The sequence below is a fragment of the Pararge aegeria genome, chromosome 5 (genome assembly GCF_905163445.1).
Source record: "Pararge aegeria chromosome 5, ilParAegt1.1, whole genome shotgun sequence".
Taxonomy (NCBI): domain Eukaryota; kingdom Metazoa; phylum Arthropoda; class Insecta; order Lepidoptera; family Nymphalidae; genus Pararge; species Pararge aegeria.
Window position 1 is genome coordinate 5078745 of NC_053184.1, and position 18427 is coordinate 5097171.

Genomic DNA, 18427 nt, shown 5'->3' on the forward strand with positions numbered 1-18427 from the left:
GTGGAGTCCCCCGCGGAAAATGCGCTAGCCATATCCAACTCGCAATGTAAAACATACTTCTGTGAATAATCGTTAATATGTTATTAAATTATATTATAGAATAAACACGTATTTTATTTGTTCCCCTTTAAAATAACATAAGTACTACCCTATAAATATAATAAAATCGTAGAATTCCATGTCTGTATATTAAAGTAACTGCGAGAAGTTATTAATAAGCTGTAGAACTTAAAAATATAATTAAATTTGTCTGTTTGTCTGTTGGTGTGTTCGCGCATAACGCGTTAACTATTGAACGTATTTGAGTGCAATTTGGTACACCCAGTTATTTAAACTCAATCCTAACTCCGCCATTCCTTAACCGATTTTTATAATTCTTCTTTTTACACTTAAGACTTATTAGACTCATTATTAGTTTGATTATGCTCATTTTGTGAAAATCTGGTCCATATTGTTAGAGATACAGGACTAAACCCTTCAACGATCGGAAATCAATCCCCTCACTAAAGACGTAATAAATGCATGCAAAGATGCCAGGATAAGGGCGTGCCCGCTAAGCACCTGATAAAAAAAGTTGCACACCCATCGATTTACAAAGACAACTTTGCTTGCTAGCACGCTAGTGCTTGACCATGATTTTAACCATGTCTTCGAAAAAAAAAAGCTATATTATCGGGAAGTAACTTAAGTTAATAGTAATTTAAAAAAAAATTGGAGATCCTCAAGAAATTATGGTTCCATCCACTTTCGTAACCATGAATGAATGAATGAATGAATACACTTTTATTGTACACCACATAAACATAACAAATTAACAGTAAAAATTTAACAAAAGGTATACAATTTGGCGGCCTTATCGCTACATAGCGATCTCTTCCAGGCAACCAAAGGCGCTAAAAACAGCTCAAGAAGAGAGGTAGGTGGTGCATTGAACTGTACTGTGTTGCAAATAAACATGCATAAACCTATATATACAAATATAATATGTACATATAACAAACTTACAATAAAATATATAGATAGTGATAATAATTAATATATACCTATATAATTAATATCAATAATAAAACCATTTATGAACTTGAATTTTTTTTCTTCCTGTGATAACCAGCTAGCAACCAAAACAGAATTAATTTGTCGTTTTCGTAACCAGCTGCGAAAGATTTTGGTTTTCGCACCTGGTAAGAAAAATTTGACCACTTTCATAGCTGTCTCTCGTAACCCGTTAATGGAGAACAGCGTGTATTCTAATTGCATATGTCGGTAAAAAAAGGTTACAAATGTATTATTATCAAACTATGCCACTAGCTAGACTGATGATCACTGTCTACTACAAGTTATACTATCATATTGTACGACATTCAAAAGTAATTTGTCTTATCAAAAGTAAGACAAATGACTTATGAATTTCATACAATACGTGGTACGAATGCAAATAAAACATAACATCGCAATAAATAAAATATTTATTAACTCTTACGATTCGTAAGTATATAAAAGTTGGACACCGACATTAATATTCGTCCCGTTGTCAACTAACTCGACTGCTTCACTGCTCACGTCCGCTTTGAATACTGACGCGTTTTCCAGCAACGCGCACTTGGTCTCATGGTCTCCGGTGACTGGTATTCTCCGAGGGCCGAGGACAGGGTCCTTGTACCTCCAAAGCTTGAGGGAGTTGACATCTGAAATACAATAGCGCAATTTAAGTTAAATATAATTATTGCCGAGCTCCAAAATCTTAACCAAAAACAAACAGGAGCTCCGAATACCAATTTCTGAAGTATAGCAATAGTAGGTTTAATTCAGATATAGTCTATCCGGTATATATCTTCGGATTCTGGTTTTAAGATTCGTTCGAACCGTACCTTTGTACCCTAACGATAATGAAAAGTTTAAAAAAGTAAGATCCATTTATATTTGTTTAATATAAGAAAATAGCATTAAGCTTTATGTTCATTTTATATCATGGAATCCACGCAAGTTAACGATTGATTCTATCCAAATTTTAGATCTGTTAATTTATATATTATAATAAATAAATATACTACAACGATACACACATCGCCTCCTAGCTCCAAAGTAAGCGTAGCTCGTTTTATATTGTGTTATGGTACTAAGATAACTGATAAATATTTTTATCACACAAACATTTTTTCAGTTGTGGGAATCGAACCCACAGCCTTTGACTCGGAAAGCAGGGTCGCTGCGCACTGCGCCAATCTGTTAAAATTTATTTTAGTTTAGAGATTTGGGTATATCTAAGTTGGCACCAATCACAACTAAATTAAAAGTGAGTAAGTTAAAATTCGAAGCAGCGTAGATAAAATACCTTTGATAGCCTTGACTTCCTTGACAAGTTTCATCTTGAGCTTGGAGACAGTATCTCCGTCGGCGAGCGCAAGCGTCATCGCGAACAACCCCGAGCGTGGGTCGGGGTTCGCGAGCGTAACACGAACGCGCGGTTCGGCCAGGAACGTAACGTGCGGAGTTCCGGGAGCGCATTCCTCTCGCGACTTCTCCGGTGCTTCGCGGTCGTCTGTGTGTTTCACTTCGATTGAGTCGAGCTGAAAGATTTTTGGACATAAGTAACGACCTCCCTAGCGCAGACACGAGCTGTTTTAGGCTGGAGGTCCTGGGTTTGATTTACGACAGAGGCAATTTGGGAAATTATAACTTTTTCTCTGTTCTGGTCTGTTGAAGGCTTCGGCCGCGATATGAAAATTAAGCTTAATTAGCTATACTCCGCGAAAAGCAGGTGAATCTGTATGGTGTAATGTATAATTTCTTCAATCTTTATACTACACACCAAACCGAAGTAACAGATGAAACCGGGGCATCCTCAGGTGACTTTACAATGTTAAGTAAAAGACTAAACAATTAATCATTTTTTAAGTTTAATTTTTAAGTATATGTTCGTTGTAAAGTCATTTGGTGTGGGAGCAATTTTCACCCTTGCCTTTGTCCAATATCCTTATATCGCTATACTATATCAATCTATCGCTGTTGCTATTTATATGGTATTGGTATCGGTTTCATCTGTTACATCTGTTTGGTCACTAGATGGCGCTCTTCCGATACCAAGACCATATAAATAACAGTTAACTTACACGCGATCGAAATTATACGTGGGTAGAAAATTCTATCGCTTACTCATCAACGAACGCGTGAGGGTCTATCCCCGACCACCACGTTACAACTTACATCTAAAGTGTTCAACAAATACTGCAGATTGTCAGTCAACACGGCTGCTTCATCGAAGGGCAGTCCCACAGAGAGAGCGTCGACGCCAACTCGCTCCATATTCTCCCTTGTCGCTTGCACGAATGGCATGACCCGTTTGACATACTTCTTCAGTTCAGGTATCTCAGCCAGTTTGGTCGAAATTGTCTTGTTGTCCGGGAGGCCGGATGGCTGGAAATAAACGATTACACGTTATAAGTTAAATTTTGAATAACAATAATATTTTTTTTTATTTTTCTTTTATTATTACATTGTTATAAATTTTAAAAAAAAAGAAGTATATAAATGAATGATAGATACATAATAATAATAAAAGTGTATGTGGTTCCTATCGTTATCTCTACCACAGGAGTTATTCCCAATAAGCGTCTGCATAGTATAAAAATAATTGGTCTGGAAGAATCTCCGTACTTTTGCAAAAAGCTGCTATGTATGTAATACTGTAGAATAGTAAGAAAGTTCTTGCAGGTGGGCGAAAAAAAAGGTTATCAATAAAAATAACACACCACACACTGCATTTGAAGGCCGATTGGCGCAGTGGGCAGCAACCCTGCTTTCGGAGTTCAAGGCCGTGGGTTCGATTCCCAGAACTGGAAAATGTTTGTGTGATGAACATGAATGTTTTTCAGTGTCTGTGTGTTCATATGTATATTATAAGTATTTATGTATATTATTCATTAAAATATTATCAGTCATCTTAGTACCCATAACACAAGCTACGCTTACTTTGGGGCTAGATGGTGATGTGTCTATTGCCGTAGTATATTCATTTATTTGAAAAATCAACTAACAATTTACTTGGTTAAGTCCCGTAAATGCAGTTAAAACCAGCCAAGAGCTGAAAAATGCAAACAATTCCCAAATAATAAAAATCATAAATATACTACGAAAATATACACATCGCAAAGGCGAGTTGAGTCCACCAATCCGCACTCGGCCAGCGTGGTGGACTACGGCCTTAACCACTTCTCATTGTGGGTGGGGACAGGTGCCCTGAAGTGGGCAGGTAATGGGATATGTTGATGAAGAAGCAGATTAGAAAAACCCTAAAGGCCCTAAGCCCAGCAATGGATATGATGTTGATATTTGGATGAACAGGTGTACAATTTCACAATTTCATTAATTTTACTGGCATGCTTTGACATAGTCATGAGCAGGGCGGTCAGGGCGTAACAATAAGAAACAGTTTGTCCCTTATATACACAATTTCAGGATTCTAATTAGTGTTAGTAGAAATATATATCGTATGACAGAACAATTAGTCACTATTAAAGATTTTCAAGTTAATAAATCTATCATAATATTAAATAATTGCTCAGCCAATTGTTTAGTCATTTAATTATGTTAAAAATTACTGTGGTATGTCATGAAAATCTATTGAAATAATGATAATAATCAATTATTTTCCTAAAAAACAATGTAAACAGGTAACCATAGCTTAACTTTAAACTATATGAGGCCCTGATAACTAAACTGAGTTTAAACTCGTATGATAGTTATTGGGGCTCTCCCCAGTTAACAGTTCCAATAAGACATAGGCTTTGTGCTTATAATTACAAATTTTCAAAGTACATAATTAATTAATATCTAATCTATCTATTAATAGTAGTTTTGTGAGTATGTGAATGTGTGTATAGATGTGTATGTGTGAATGTGTGTATGTATGTGATTGTGTACGGTAGGTATTTTATTCTTGTAGAGAAAGTAAATTTTCAGTCTTATCGTAATCTAAATCTAGGAGCCACTTATTTATTTATTTTTTAGAATAATGGGAAGATAGTGAGCCAATGGAGAACCTTATTTCATTTATTGTACAAAAGACTACACAGGAAAGCATAAAACTTGTTAGAGAAACTTGTGCTACGCATAAGGCGATTATTTAATTTTACAATACAATACACTTACCCCATTGAGTTGTTTGAGTGTGCTCAATATAATATGTTGCCACTTCGGGAATTCCTTCGCCACCCATATGATCGCTTTGTTTGGCTTAGGTTCCGGTTTAAGGGCTTCCCCTTTTTTGGGCTTCTTCACAGCGCAATGGTTCTTGAGGTAGATTCTGAAGGAATGCGCCGCCTCCATTAAATAGTTGCTGGCTTTGACGGCTACATCGTCTACTTCCCCGGCTATGGGCCATCGCTCGTGAAGGATACTTTTTTTCTGAAAAAATTATTGTAACAAAGCATCGATAATAATCTTGTAAGCTTTTTGTAATGGGAGGAAAGGGTAAAGTTAGATGACTGTTTTGCTATTTAAACTTATAGACGATCAGCACAGTGGGCAGTGACACTGATATCTGAGTCCGAGGGTGTGACTTCGATTCCCAACACTGGAAAATGTTTGTGTGATGAATACGAATGTTTTTCAGAGTCTGGGTGTTTATCTGTATAATAGTATACAGATAAACCCTAGTATAGTATAAGTAGTAGTCGTATTTATGTATATTTTAAGTGGTGATAGCCCAGTGATTACGATTTCGAATTCACTTTTCGGGGTCCGAGTGAGAACCCCAGCCCGAACTTCTATTTTTTCTAAGTTATGTGCGTTTTAGCAATTAAAATATCACTTGCTTCAACGGTGAAGGAATATATCGTGAGGAAACCTGCATGCCTGAGAGTTCTCCATAACGTACCAAAGGTGTGTGGACTGCGGTCTTAATCTTTCTCATTGTACGAGACCTCCAATAAAATTTCAACAAAATCGCTCCAGAGCATAACACCCGATTGTCAAAATACCTACCAGTCTTAACACACGAGATTCTCAACGTTGCAAACTTAATAACATAAATACGGTTTTACACTTTTTTTAATTTTATATCCGGACAAAAGCAAGACAGGTATTCAAAAAGCTCTAAAACGGTATTAATGGATTGAATGGTTTTAAAACTTTAATTATCTTTATACCTGATGTTTAAAGGACAGTGAAAAACAAATTAAAACGTAGTTTTTTTTGTATTCCACTACAATTTAGCCATACCATTAATTTGGTAGTCATACCATTAATCGGTTACCACGCAACATCGCACCGGAACACTAAACCGATCAGAACACGTCTTTGTCGGTATCTAGCAAAGGCCAAAGCCTCCCACCAGACAAGAGAAAGTTCATTAATTGTAAATTCCCAAATTTCCCCCTGCTAAGATTCCCGATCTTACCCGGGACATCCTACATAAACTCACAGTGCTAAGGAGGTCGTCTAAAAAAAGTTTGAACTTATGTTCATGACATATCAATATACTAGAGAGCATTAAGTCTTTGCAAACGATTTTTCGAATGCGATGTTTTCATATGTACGTAAGTTCAAATTACTGATCTTACTCGAAATTGACGTATTTTTTTAAATAGAAATTTCGTAATTCATTATTTAAACCAACAAACTGATTTAAACCGAAAAACGTTTTTTTCTATTTATAAATCTTAACAATACATACATTTCCCATCAGTTCCCATACATGTTCGGCCACGTGCGGGCATATCGGCGATATCAACTTCGCCTGCGTCACGATATACCGCGTCACCAGCTCTGAATGCATGCCTCCCTCAGAACACAGCTCCCTGTATTTATCCCTCGCAGCTTGGAGTTCAAAGAAACCAGTTTTCAAAGCTTCCTTGAATAACATTTTATTGTAGTTGTCATCTGTCTGATTTATCTTGGTGTTAATCTCACTTACGAACACTTTGTCGTGGAAATTGTATTCGCCTGTGAAAATAAAAATTATAATAAATTAATTTTATAAAGAGAAAATAATTTTTTGTCCGTCGGTTTGTATCGAATAGGTTCCGAAAGATTTGGACCGTTTTTAACCATTGAAAAGAAAGCTAAATTATCGGGAATTAACCTAGATCGCCTCTATACGTGTCATAGACCAGGGTCGATAATTTTTGAAACCAAAAAAAATAATAGTAGGATGGAACCCATTAAAAAAGGACGAGAATATAATAAAATTGAAAGGAAATATAATTTACGGGTGATCTGAGGTCGGGAAGTGGAAGGGGGTGAGTTTTTAAGGGTAAGAAACGGTGTTTTGCCGGAAATATCATTTTGCGGCAAATTACAAGTCCTATGGAAAAAAATTAAATGACAAAGTTGTAGGTAATAAAGAGACCTACAACTTACACTTTTTTCACATAACCTCAAAATTTATGTGAAAAATTCAAATAATCAAGTTTTTGGTGTTTTATTTTTATCTTAGGCAAAAAAATTTTTTTTTTCAACAAATTTGTGTAAACTTACCTTTTTGTGTTCTAAAGACACTGTTAATTTTTTTGATTTGAAATATCAAAAAAATATCAGCTTATTAAAAAAAGTTGGGGCGTTTTTTGTTCGTTGAAATCTCCTCTTAAAAAATATATACATTACTTATTACTATGGTAAATGTTCTCAGAAAATGCAAAGAAAAGATCAAATATGAAACCTTCAAAAATATCGATATCGCAAAATTTTGCCTATAACAATCATTACTTAGCGAGCGCTGAGTTCACTATTAAAACAAAAGTTGGTTACATTTGTATCGCAGTTATTAATATTCAAATAATTATTTTTACCATGAAGGGTATTTATATTGCAGTGATTTACTCTTTAATTCATTCTAATCGGATATTTCTTTTAAAGGCTATCGACATGCAAAAAAAAAAGAACTAAACTTAAACAAACAGTTATTTTTAGAGCTACCTACCTACGCTTAATTTTTGTACAAGAATACATATTTTAGTATTTTCTCACATATTTTTTTTCTTACAGGATCTTTAAAAACAAAGACAAACGCGGACGAAATCACGGGCAACAGCTAGCATGTTATATATTCATCATCATCATCATATCAACCAATTACCGGCCCACTACAGTGAGAAGGGGGAGGGGTTAAGGCCGTAGTCCACCACACTGGCCCAGTGCGGATTGGTGGACTCCACACACCTTTGAAAACATCGAGAACTCTCAGGCATGCAGGTTTCCTCACGATGTTTTCCTTCATCGTTGCAGCAAGTGATATTTTAATTACTTAAAACGCACATAACTTTTCTCAGGATCTTTAAAAACAAACGCGGACGAAATCGCGGGCACCAGCTAGTATGTTGTATATTATTAAGACCTTTAACCACCAGATATCCAATGATATATGTTTATTTTAGTGATGTGCCCCAAGAACGTACAGATTCTTAACTGGAAAAATGTTGTTATCATAATTACCTGTTCTTAAACTGGATTCTGTTGTAATAATTTCTTTCACCCATCCGATAAACGTAAATAACCTCAATATGGCCGCATCGGCGGTGTTTTCTACGAAGTTGGCATCCTCTACCGAATCGCCCGCGTCTGCTAGAGTTAGCCTCATAGCATCCGCGCTGAATTTATCCAAACTTTCCGAGAGAGTGAGGAAATTTCCATCAGATTTGGACATTTTCGCTGAATTCAACATCAGATGTCCATTCGCACGAACACCTTTCGGCCATTTATCTTCCTCCTTCTCCCAAATGGCGCAATGATTGTAAATGTAGAACGTTAAATGGTTCTGTATAAGATCCTTCCCTGATGCTCTGAGGTCGACTGGGTACCTGAAATCGATGAACTGTTTCAAATAACAAACGCTATTCAGAAATGCGTCAATGAGAAACGAGTGTAATTATTTATAAACATGAAGCCAGCAAGTAACTCAGCAGTTGCTCTTTTCCAATATCATTTTACAATTTAACAATCATCGTTGTATCTTGTGTGAAAAGAAAGCGGAGCCGCGTGCTTCCGGGCTACCTTGTAAGTAAGAAATACATCAGTAGTATAGTAAGTAACCTTGATGTATTAAAAGTGTTTTTATACATTCTTTAAACTTATGTGTGGTAATATAATATTACCTTTTCGGTATCATGTTATAAAAGCATATACTCAGTCCCACAAAGGTTTTCTGCACTTAGACGATATAACTAATTTATGTTCATTCATAAAAACATTTCTTAATTTAAGAAAAAATGTGACTGCAATAATTTAAACATCAGAAGTAAGAATAAACTTACAGTGCAATATACTAGGTTATGTATAATTCATAATTCGTTTTAAGGTAATTGCATACAATTCTACAATAAACTACCCATTGACATCTTTGAGATGTCTCTTAAAAAGTTCAAAGTTTGTATTAAACGTAAGCTTATAGAAAAGTCCTATTATAGTTTAAAGGACTACGTAATCGATAAAAAAAGCTTGGGTGTGAATTATTGCTCTAACCAGGTTGCTCTTCTAATAATTTTAAATAACATTGTGAGATGGTGATGACAAAAAAAAACACCCGGCTAAGTTTGTTGCGGGCTTCTTCTTAGACCAGGACGCGTTTGGAACCCTCGTAGCTGTAGTTTTAAGTTTACGAATGTGGTTAACGCCATCATCTCACTACCGTGTAATTGTAAGTTGTAATGTTTTTAGTTTTACAAAGACTGAATATATATATACTAAAAAACTACTGGCCAGATCTTTTTGTATCACGTATATACATATACCAATAGTGGTCTCCAGGTTCTTAAATACAATGTGTTATCGAATTAAGAAATACTGTTGAAGGGTGCATAAGTATATTTCATAAGGAATCACCCTGAAAAAAGAAGCATATTTATTTTTTCATACAAAGTAATTTCAAAACGGTATAAGTGTTTACTTATGACAACCCTATTGAAGATAAAAGACCGATACAAGCATAGTACCTACGCTACGTATCGCGTAACCAAAGGTGATAGGAGTAAGATGATTTAAATTTTGCGTGATGTTAGGGCTGTATCTGATTTCTTTCTGTAAAAACTATGGCAGTGGTTTGCTCAAAAACGATTAGCTTTTCAATTACACAGACAAATCTCACGGACAGCAAATAATGTAACTCTCAAGCATATGAAGTAATACTTTGGTTTTCATTTACACGTTGTATAATAGTTTACGTTAATTTATTTATGTACTAGCGTATCCAACCCGCTTCGCCGGGCTAGATTTTGCTTTATTTTATTTAAACAATAAACTTACTTCATTAAATTTTTAATAAACTAAAAATTTACAGTTTGACAGTTCAAAAATAGGACTGCTCCGATCATCACCAAACTTTACAGGATTACTCGCCAGGTCAATCCGGAGATTCCCAGAAAGTTTCATTGAAATCGGTCCAGCCGTTTCGGAGCGTATACGGAACATACCCTCACACTTTCTCTTTTATATATATAGATATCTACTTTAATTAAGAGCAATTCTTGTATATATTATTTACTTAATAACATAATCTGGATCTCGTAAACAGCTGCAACGATTTATATGCAATTCAGTGTGCAGTTGGTTTCGGGGACGATGAATCGATCTAGCTTAGCTAGGTTTAATATTTTAGAAAACTTCGTTTATTTTATCCGTTATTTCAGGCAATAAAAAAAATGCTACAATATGAAATATATAATAATATGAGAATGCGAAAATAAATATCGCCACCATCTATCTATAAGTGTACAATAGTTCAAGTCCAGTTGGATTTTTTATCGCTTTATGAAATCAAAAAAAAAATACCAAACAAAGAGTGGCCATTTAGATACTTGTACTTATATTTGACATACATCAGAATTGGGAAGCAATACATACTTAGAATTCAATGAACCTGTTCCAATTACAGTGAACCATTCAGCGCATTGGGTAGCCTCTAACTTTTTCTGAGTTATGTGAGTTTTAAGTTATATATACGGATAACTTGCTTCAACGGTGAAGGCAAATATCGTGAGGAAACCTGCATGCCTGAGAGTTCTTCATAATGCTTTCAAAGGTGTGTGGAGTCCACCAATTCGCACTGGGCCAGCGTGGTGGACTACGGCCGTACTCATTGTGAATCCATGCTCCTTTGCTCTATGATTTAATCAAGTGAAAAATAAAATATAATAGTTACCAGAACTGGAATGATTTCTTCATCAGGTCTAACGACTTTTTGGGTATCTTAGTTGTTTTTGGGAACGGAGCGTTCTTGAAAAATATGTAATCCCAAACATCGATTTTCATGTCTTCTGGTTTGATTTTGAGCGCATTTTCGCCGTTCCCTCTAAACGTGTCACCTTGTATGAAGTGGGCGATAGTGTAATACGCGTTGTAGATTGTGGAGTCCGAGAGAGATTCTATTACCCATTGCTGATCCCAGGGCAATTTCGTTCCTGAAAAATGCCATAATACTTTGTCATATAATCAAACAAATAAGTAACAAATAATCGCTTTTATTCGGCTATAAGGCTGCCAAAATGTAGGCTGCTACTTACTGCTACCTTATTTTACTACATGTATCGCAAGAAAAGGAATAGCAGAAGGCTTCGCTTATTTGTCAGCAGCGTGCTAGTATTTGCAATTTTTTTTTTTTCATAACACTACAAATTAGCCCTTGACTGCAATCTCACCTGGTTGTAAGTGATGATGCCGTCTAAGATGGTAGCGGGCTAACCTGTTAGGGAGTATGGTAGTCATACCTCTAATAGATTTCTAAAAAAACGGAACGGAACACTAAATCGCTTAGCGGCACGTCTTTGCCCGTAGGGTGGTCACTACCCAAGACCGTAGCCTCCCACAACAGCATTTCTTTGCAGTGGAGTGGTAACTAGCCACGGCCAAAGCCTCCCACAAGACCAGACCTGAGAAAATTCGCAAATTAACAATTCCAAAATTGTTTGTACCGAGACCTCCTACTTAAAATTCACATCGCTCACCGTTACGCCAGGGCGGTCGTCAAAATTAAACTATCGATACGGAAATCACAAAGCTTAAACAAACGGTATAGAAATATTTTAATACAAAAGCAACGTGGTTACAATGTCCAAATATTATTACAGTATTCACGATACTAAAAAAATTCAAGCTATGACCTACAGGAGTTGAGCACGGGCGGGTGTTGCAACGCGGTAGGTCATAGTGTTTACTTCTTAGAGCTAGTTCCTAATGCGGTTAGTACGGTGATGACAAATGTATATTCACCTAGAAGCGTTGTATTATTTTTAGTATTACTTACCGAGCCCATATGTCCTAGAACAAGCGTATTCGTGCAGCCATTTAAGAGTCGCCTGGAAATTCTTCCGAACTTCATCGTGGTACGTGTTCATGCCAGCTAAAGCCTTCTCAGCCTGCGCCTTCCAAACCTCATTACCGTAGTCTAAATACCATTGATTACATAGAGCTACAACGCATTCATCACCTGACCTCGATATTATGGTTTTCTCAGGTTCATAGTAGACCAGAGCACCTCCTTCTTCTACAAGTCTCGTTTGGACCTTCTTTTTCACGTCCTGTATCTTACTACCTTTATATTCGCCCACCAATAAAACACCGTCGTAAAACCCTTTGAGGTAAACCATTTCTTTAGCCTGAGTCAATTTGTCTTTATCATTCTGACTTTGTATTTTTAGCTTATCGTACAAATGAACTGCGGCCATATTACCGAATTCAGGAATCTCGAGTATTGGAACCGGTTTGTATGGGAGTATCATTTCATCAGCTATACCATACTTTTCTCTGAAAGCTGGCTTCTTTTGTAAGTCGACTAGTGCCACATAATCGTCAGGTGAATCTGAAGGGACACTAGTAACAATTCCCGTGCCCTTATCCTCCTTTATAGTCAACATCGGGAGGGCATAGATTTTTGGGTAACAAGTAAATGGTGACTTCACTGCAATACCTAAAAGGTCTTGTCCTACAACCTCTAATAGAATATCGAACTGTCCATCGTTTTTGGTAAACCCTTGGTAACACATATTCCTCACGGCCCGTTTCGTGCATATAAAAATACCATCTTTCACTGTCTCAAATGCGACGTATTTTATATCAGGGTGAACCCAACAGTTGGTTTGACCATACATTGTCTCCGGACGTAGAGTTGCAGCTACAAAACTGACTGGTTTCCCTTTAAAAGCCCTAAAAAATATATTATTAGAAAGGCCTATTTTATGATAATTATATTATTCAAATATCCATTATTAATAAATAAAACAATAATGAAATATACAACGACAATACACAAATCGCCATCTAGCCCCAAAGTAAGTATAGTTTGTGTTATGGGTACTAAGATGGCTGATAAATATTTTTATGAATAATATACATGCAGACAGATGAACACCCAGACACTGGAAAAAATCATTTTCATCACACAAACATTTTTCCAGTTTCGGGGTCGCTGTGCCACTCGGCCGTCTAAATTGCATAATAAATAATCGTTTTTGACCTACTAAACTCATAACACTTCAAACTCCGGCTTATGATGCGTACATCTTTATTATGCAATAGAAAAATTTCATCACACGTACTTCGGTCGAATCAACTTTTTTTTTTTGCTGCCGATCATTATCTACCCTGGCGTTCGCATACGAGAGACTTTTAGGAGCCTACCGGTACATAATATACAGCTAGAATAAAGTCGTAAATCTTGTTAAGAAGGTTTGATACACTGCTGAATTTTGCTACATGATTTTGCTAAAAAAATCATAACGTAACAATTTATTACAGGGATAAATTGTTACGTTATGATTTTTTTTTACAAACAAAGCTATTAAAAACACATGTGATATGTGAGAGTGTTTTCAATTGTCTTTCACGCAGCAACAAAGCAAACTATTGAAGTGAATTTTTGCATAGAAAAAGTGTTACGTTCTATTTCCCCGGAAAACAATTACACACATGCGAAGTAGACGTAATAATTTTATTGATACCTATAGAACGTGTAAATGAAAACTGAAATAATACTTTAAGAGCTTTAGAAGTACATTATGTACTGTTTCTGAGGCATATCTGTGAAGCCGTAAAGGTTTTTTTAGCAAACCACTGTCATAGTGTTTACTGAAAGAAATCAGATACAGTCCTAACATCACATGCAAAATTAAAATCAAGTGACTCCTGTCACTTTATTAGGCACGCGTCGCGTAGCGCAGGTACTATGCGCGTATCGGTCTTTTATCTTTAATAGGGTTGTCAAACTTACAAAACAGGGTACACTTATATTGTTTTGAACTAGTTTGCATGGAAAAATAAAATTTGCTTCGTTTGTTTTATTATTTTTACAGGGTGATACCTTATGAAATATTCTTAAGCATCCTTCAATATTATTTCGTAATTCTTTTACACGTTGTATATACTGGCTAGTAGAATAAAAAGTTAATGGTGACTCACTTGAGCACATCTGGTAAAGGTTGTAACACTTCCATTTTAATAAGCGTATACTCCTGGGGCCCAGCGCCCTCCCCGCTACTCCTATCGTGGTCCATACAAGGTTGTTTATCCAACGGGGAGAATATAGTGTATCTCTTTCCATACATGATCTTTTTACGCTCTTTCAGGTGGTAGAACTGCCACCTTATGAATGAGTCGTAAAATGGATTCGCATCAGTTGTAATGAACTTTCTACGCCAGTCGACCTTTTGTAAACAAACGTTTGACAATCATTAGTTATTATTTTTACTCCTCATTGCACAACAAGTTAAGGATATATTCAAGAAAACAGGAGACGAAGGAAGAAGTAGAATACAGAAGGCTGCCTTTTCCGCTTACTAGCAATCCCTATCTAGCAACCCTAACTCTAGGAACAAAATAGAGGAGATTGGAGTAGTTAACTACCCTCACTTTAAGCAATATCAAAGTGAAAATTTATTACAAAGTCTCTGACTTTTTCGACTGTGTGTTGCATGTCGCGTGACGGTCGGCCGCGGAGTAGGGATATAGTGACAGGCGCTCGTCAGAGCAGCCGAGGCCAATATGGCAGCGCCTATAGTTCGCATCAGCTGACCGTGTAGTGTAAAGACTTATCACTCATTTGTGCCAGTGCTCCATGAAATATCGGTTACATTTATAAACTGTGAAACTCATGCTGAAGATGGAATTGATAATAGAATGATTGAAAATCCCCAGAAAGCTTTTAGCCTTGTAGTTCCAGTAATTAAAACTAACACCTTTTGTTTTACGACTGCACTCAAAATTCAGTATTAATTTATTTCATACAAAAAAAATATAAATCACACTGAAACCTAATACATGTGATTCGACAACTTCAAACAATGTCGATAGAGTCGTGCTTCGCGCACTGTTACCGACGTTACATTACAGAGTAGTGACAAGTAGAGTATCTATGTAAAATATTGAATATTAAATATTTCACAAATGTAATTTAAAAAAAAAAAAACACAAATTGTTAGTTTTAATGAAAACAACTAAAGGCTTTCAGGTATTCTGCATTCAAACCTGTAAATAATTAGTAGACAGGAAACAAAGAGTTAGTCTTTTAATGGATACATTTTTCTATATAGAGTAACGTATAGTAAAGTATAGGTAACTCTAAAAAAAAAAAACAAATAAAACCTACATGAATACCCATCCTCTTCAGATCAGTAACAGCTCGGGGCGGGAAATACTCCAGCCAATAGCTCTCATTAGCAAACTCCTTAATTTCCTCATCTGGGACACCAATACTTTGCATTATCTGCCATTGATACTTTGCGGCCCCTGTCTTAGCAACTGCTTTACTCTTTTTCCCCTTGCTTTTATCCTAAACATATAAATCACTTTGTTAAAATTTGACGAATGAAACATACTTGTTATGTATTGAGTTTTTCTATCTATAAACTTTGCGTCACAGCTTCGAGCTAAGAAATTAACTGTGTCCACCTCTGTGCTCCAGAGACTAAGTTCAATTCTTGGTCTCAGTTATTGACACTAACGTGAGATAATAATTGTTGAAGTCTTTAAACCTGCAATGGACAGTGCTCTTATACCCTCTCTCCTGTTGATGAGGCTTAGAATTATTTCTGTTTATATTTTTGGTTTTATAAATAAACTCTTTATTAAACATACACTCATAACTTTGATTAAAACGAGAACCCTGCAACCTTTATCAGAGCAGTGTGGTGGGCCTAGACTCTAAACCCCTCTACCTATGAAAGGGAAGGCTGGTGCCCAGTGGGACTTTAATAGAGTGAGGTAATAGGGTGAGGGTGTGATTACAACAACTAATTTAGCCCTTGACTGCAATCTCACCTGGTAGTAAGTGATGAAGCACTCTAATACTATAGCGGGCTAACCTGTTAGGGAGTCATACACCTTAGGGGAACTCTAAATCACCGAGCTACATGTCTTTTTCAGTATGATGGTAACTAGCCGTTTGGCCGTGGCAGGGCAGACTAGAGAATATTAAGAAATTATAAATTTCATAATTGGCCCTGCTGGGAAAGCCTTTGAATTTACAGCACTCTCCATTGTACCAGGGAGGTCGACAAAAATATAAGTAATAAGCTTAAACTCTATTATTACCTTAGGAATTATATCCCCTTGTTCCTTTTCTTCTACAAGTTCTTCATTAGGGAAGTTTGGAGGGCATCCGTATAGTTCCATTTCCCTCTTCAATTTGTCTGCACATGCCTTAATAGGCATTCCAGTGCAGTGAAAGCCAAAGGGAAAGAGGACAAGTCGACCTTTCAATCGGAAATACCTTGTTGCAAACTATTGAAATAAAAGACAAAGATTGCATCATCGAGAAATTCTCTACATAATATTTAGTAGATAGAACTCATATTATAGTTCTAATGATATTTTTAATTTGTTCATTATTTCAAAAAGACACAATTTTTAAATTAGATAAATAAGATTATTAATAAAGATAATAATGATATAATTATTACAACAAATACATATGGAATATAATATTATAACATATAATTAGTAAACAATTTGGTAATTCATTTTATTCTTAACAAAAAAATTGAAAAAAGCATTTAATAAATAAAATGCTTTGTGAGTTAACAGATACAAAATGCTGTTTCTCCTACAGCTATTAGAACAGTTTATTAAAGAACAATCTAACCAATACCAACCAAACTAGAGCTATGTGGGTCTTAGATGCGGCTCTATTTATATAATATCAACTTAATCTTACTTAGACATGAGAATTTACAGAAGCACCTTTAATTAACATTGCTGGGTAATAAATTTTATAGTACAAAAACAATCTTACCTCACATTTTGATAATGAAAATGTATGTCCAAGATGTAATCGGCCATTCATATAGGGATAAGGAAAGGTGCACATAAATTTCTCATGTGGCTCATTAGGCGCCTCCATTTCAAAGATCTTTTCGAGCTCCCATCGTTCCTGTACATTCTTCTCAATTTCTTGAAGGTATTCAACCTTAAATGTCCCTTTGCGATCTAGGTTTGCCTGCGTTCATTTAAAACACGGTTTCAGCGATAAAAAAAAAATATTTAAAATTATTTATAAAAGGGTTATTCTACCGATAGTTGACTGAAAATATTATATCCTATAGCAAATAATAGTATTCTAATTTTGTAAAGATTATTTTTGAAATAATGACGAACAAGAGCAATAATTGAGGAATGAAATATTTTAACATTTTGCGACCTAAATAACCTAAAAATTTGCACTAGATCCTTTACAATACGTCCGAAAAAGTAATAATTGATTTCTTACCATTTCTTTACGCGTAAATCCACTTACGATAAATAAATATTAATTAAAAGTTTCAAACTTTAAATACATAACTTTAATTCTTTCACACATTGACACGTCTCTAAATCTCTACTAAAATTTACAAAATTTACTCGCGCCGCCGAAAATGTCAAAATTCATAATCTTGGAAAGTTGGAAACCTTGTATCGTCCGTTCAACTTAACTTGAAGCGTGTGTGATGGTTAGCATTGTTTTTTTCTCCTCTCTGTATCCTTATTGTTGAAACGATTCCTATTTTTGCGTTTTTTTTGCATAATATTAATTACTGTAAAATCCAAGCCCACAATGCTGCCGATTCTATTTCATACTATCCTTATTAAACTAATTTCCAAACGAAATTGGCATGATGATAAAAGGTCGTTCTTCTGTGCTAACAATAATGGTTGTTCTCTGTATAGATCAATGTGAAAACCATGAATCTACTTTTATATGCTAGCCACAGGACACGTATGGACAAATGTCGAAATAATAAATATACCCAACATGTAGCGGCGACCGGTGACGTGGCTTCCTATACATTTATTCATATAGTGTCTAGTTAATTAGGGTCAACCCAATTTATGCCCAACGTGACTCCACGAAACAATTCGTACCTATCTGAATTAAAATATTAATTCAACTTAAATGAAGCATGTAAAAGTAAGCTTTTTGTGGTGATTTTTTAAGTGGGTTATTATTTATCAAAAATCTGGTCACTCATTC

General features: G+C 35.6%; 1 protein-coding gene across 1 annotated transcript; it reads right to left on the reverse strand.

Moving 5' to 3' along the window:
• Positions 1-1448: 1448 nt before the first annotated feature.
• Positions 1449-17813, reverse strand: LOC120623724 (leucine--tRNA ligase, cytoplasmic). Its single transcript, XM_039889913.1, has 13 exons — positions 17687-17813; positions 17213-17416; positions 16513-16701; positions 15569-15751; positions 14383-14627; positions 12233-13131; positions 11132-11390; positions 8431-8795; positions 6674-6942; positions 5149-5403; positions 3205-3414; positions 2333-2567; positions 1449-1685 (listed from the first exon to the last, which is right to left on the reverse strand). Exons 1-13 carry the CDS (start codon positions 17687-17689, stop codon positions 1477-1479), a joined length of 3525 nt encoding a protein of 1174 aa, XP_039745847.1. The 5' UTR covers positions 17690-17813; the 3' UTR covers positions 1449-1476.
• Between the last annotated feature and the right edge of the window lie 614 nt (positions 17814-18427).

Coding starts and splice junctions, on each gene's coding strand:
- LOC120623724 (XM_039889913.1), bottom strand. Junction 5,404..6,673: donor TATGGGAACTGATGGGAAAT/GTATGTATTGTT, acceptor TAATTTTTTCAG/AAAAAAAGTATCCTTCACGA. Junction 2,568..3,204: donor ATTTGTTGAACACTTTAGAT/GTAAGTTGTAAC, acceptor AAAATCTTTCAG/CTCGACTCAATCGAAGTGAA.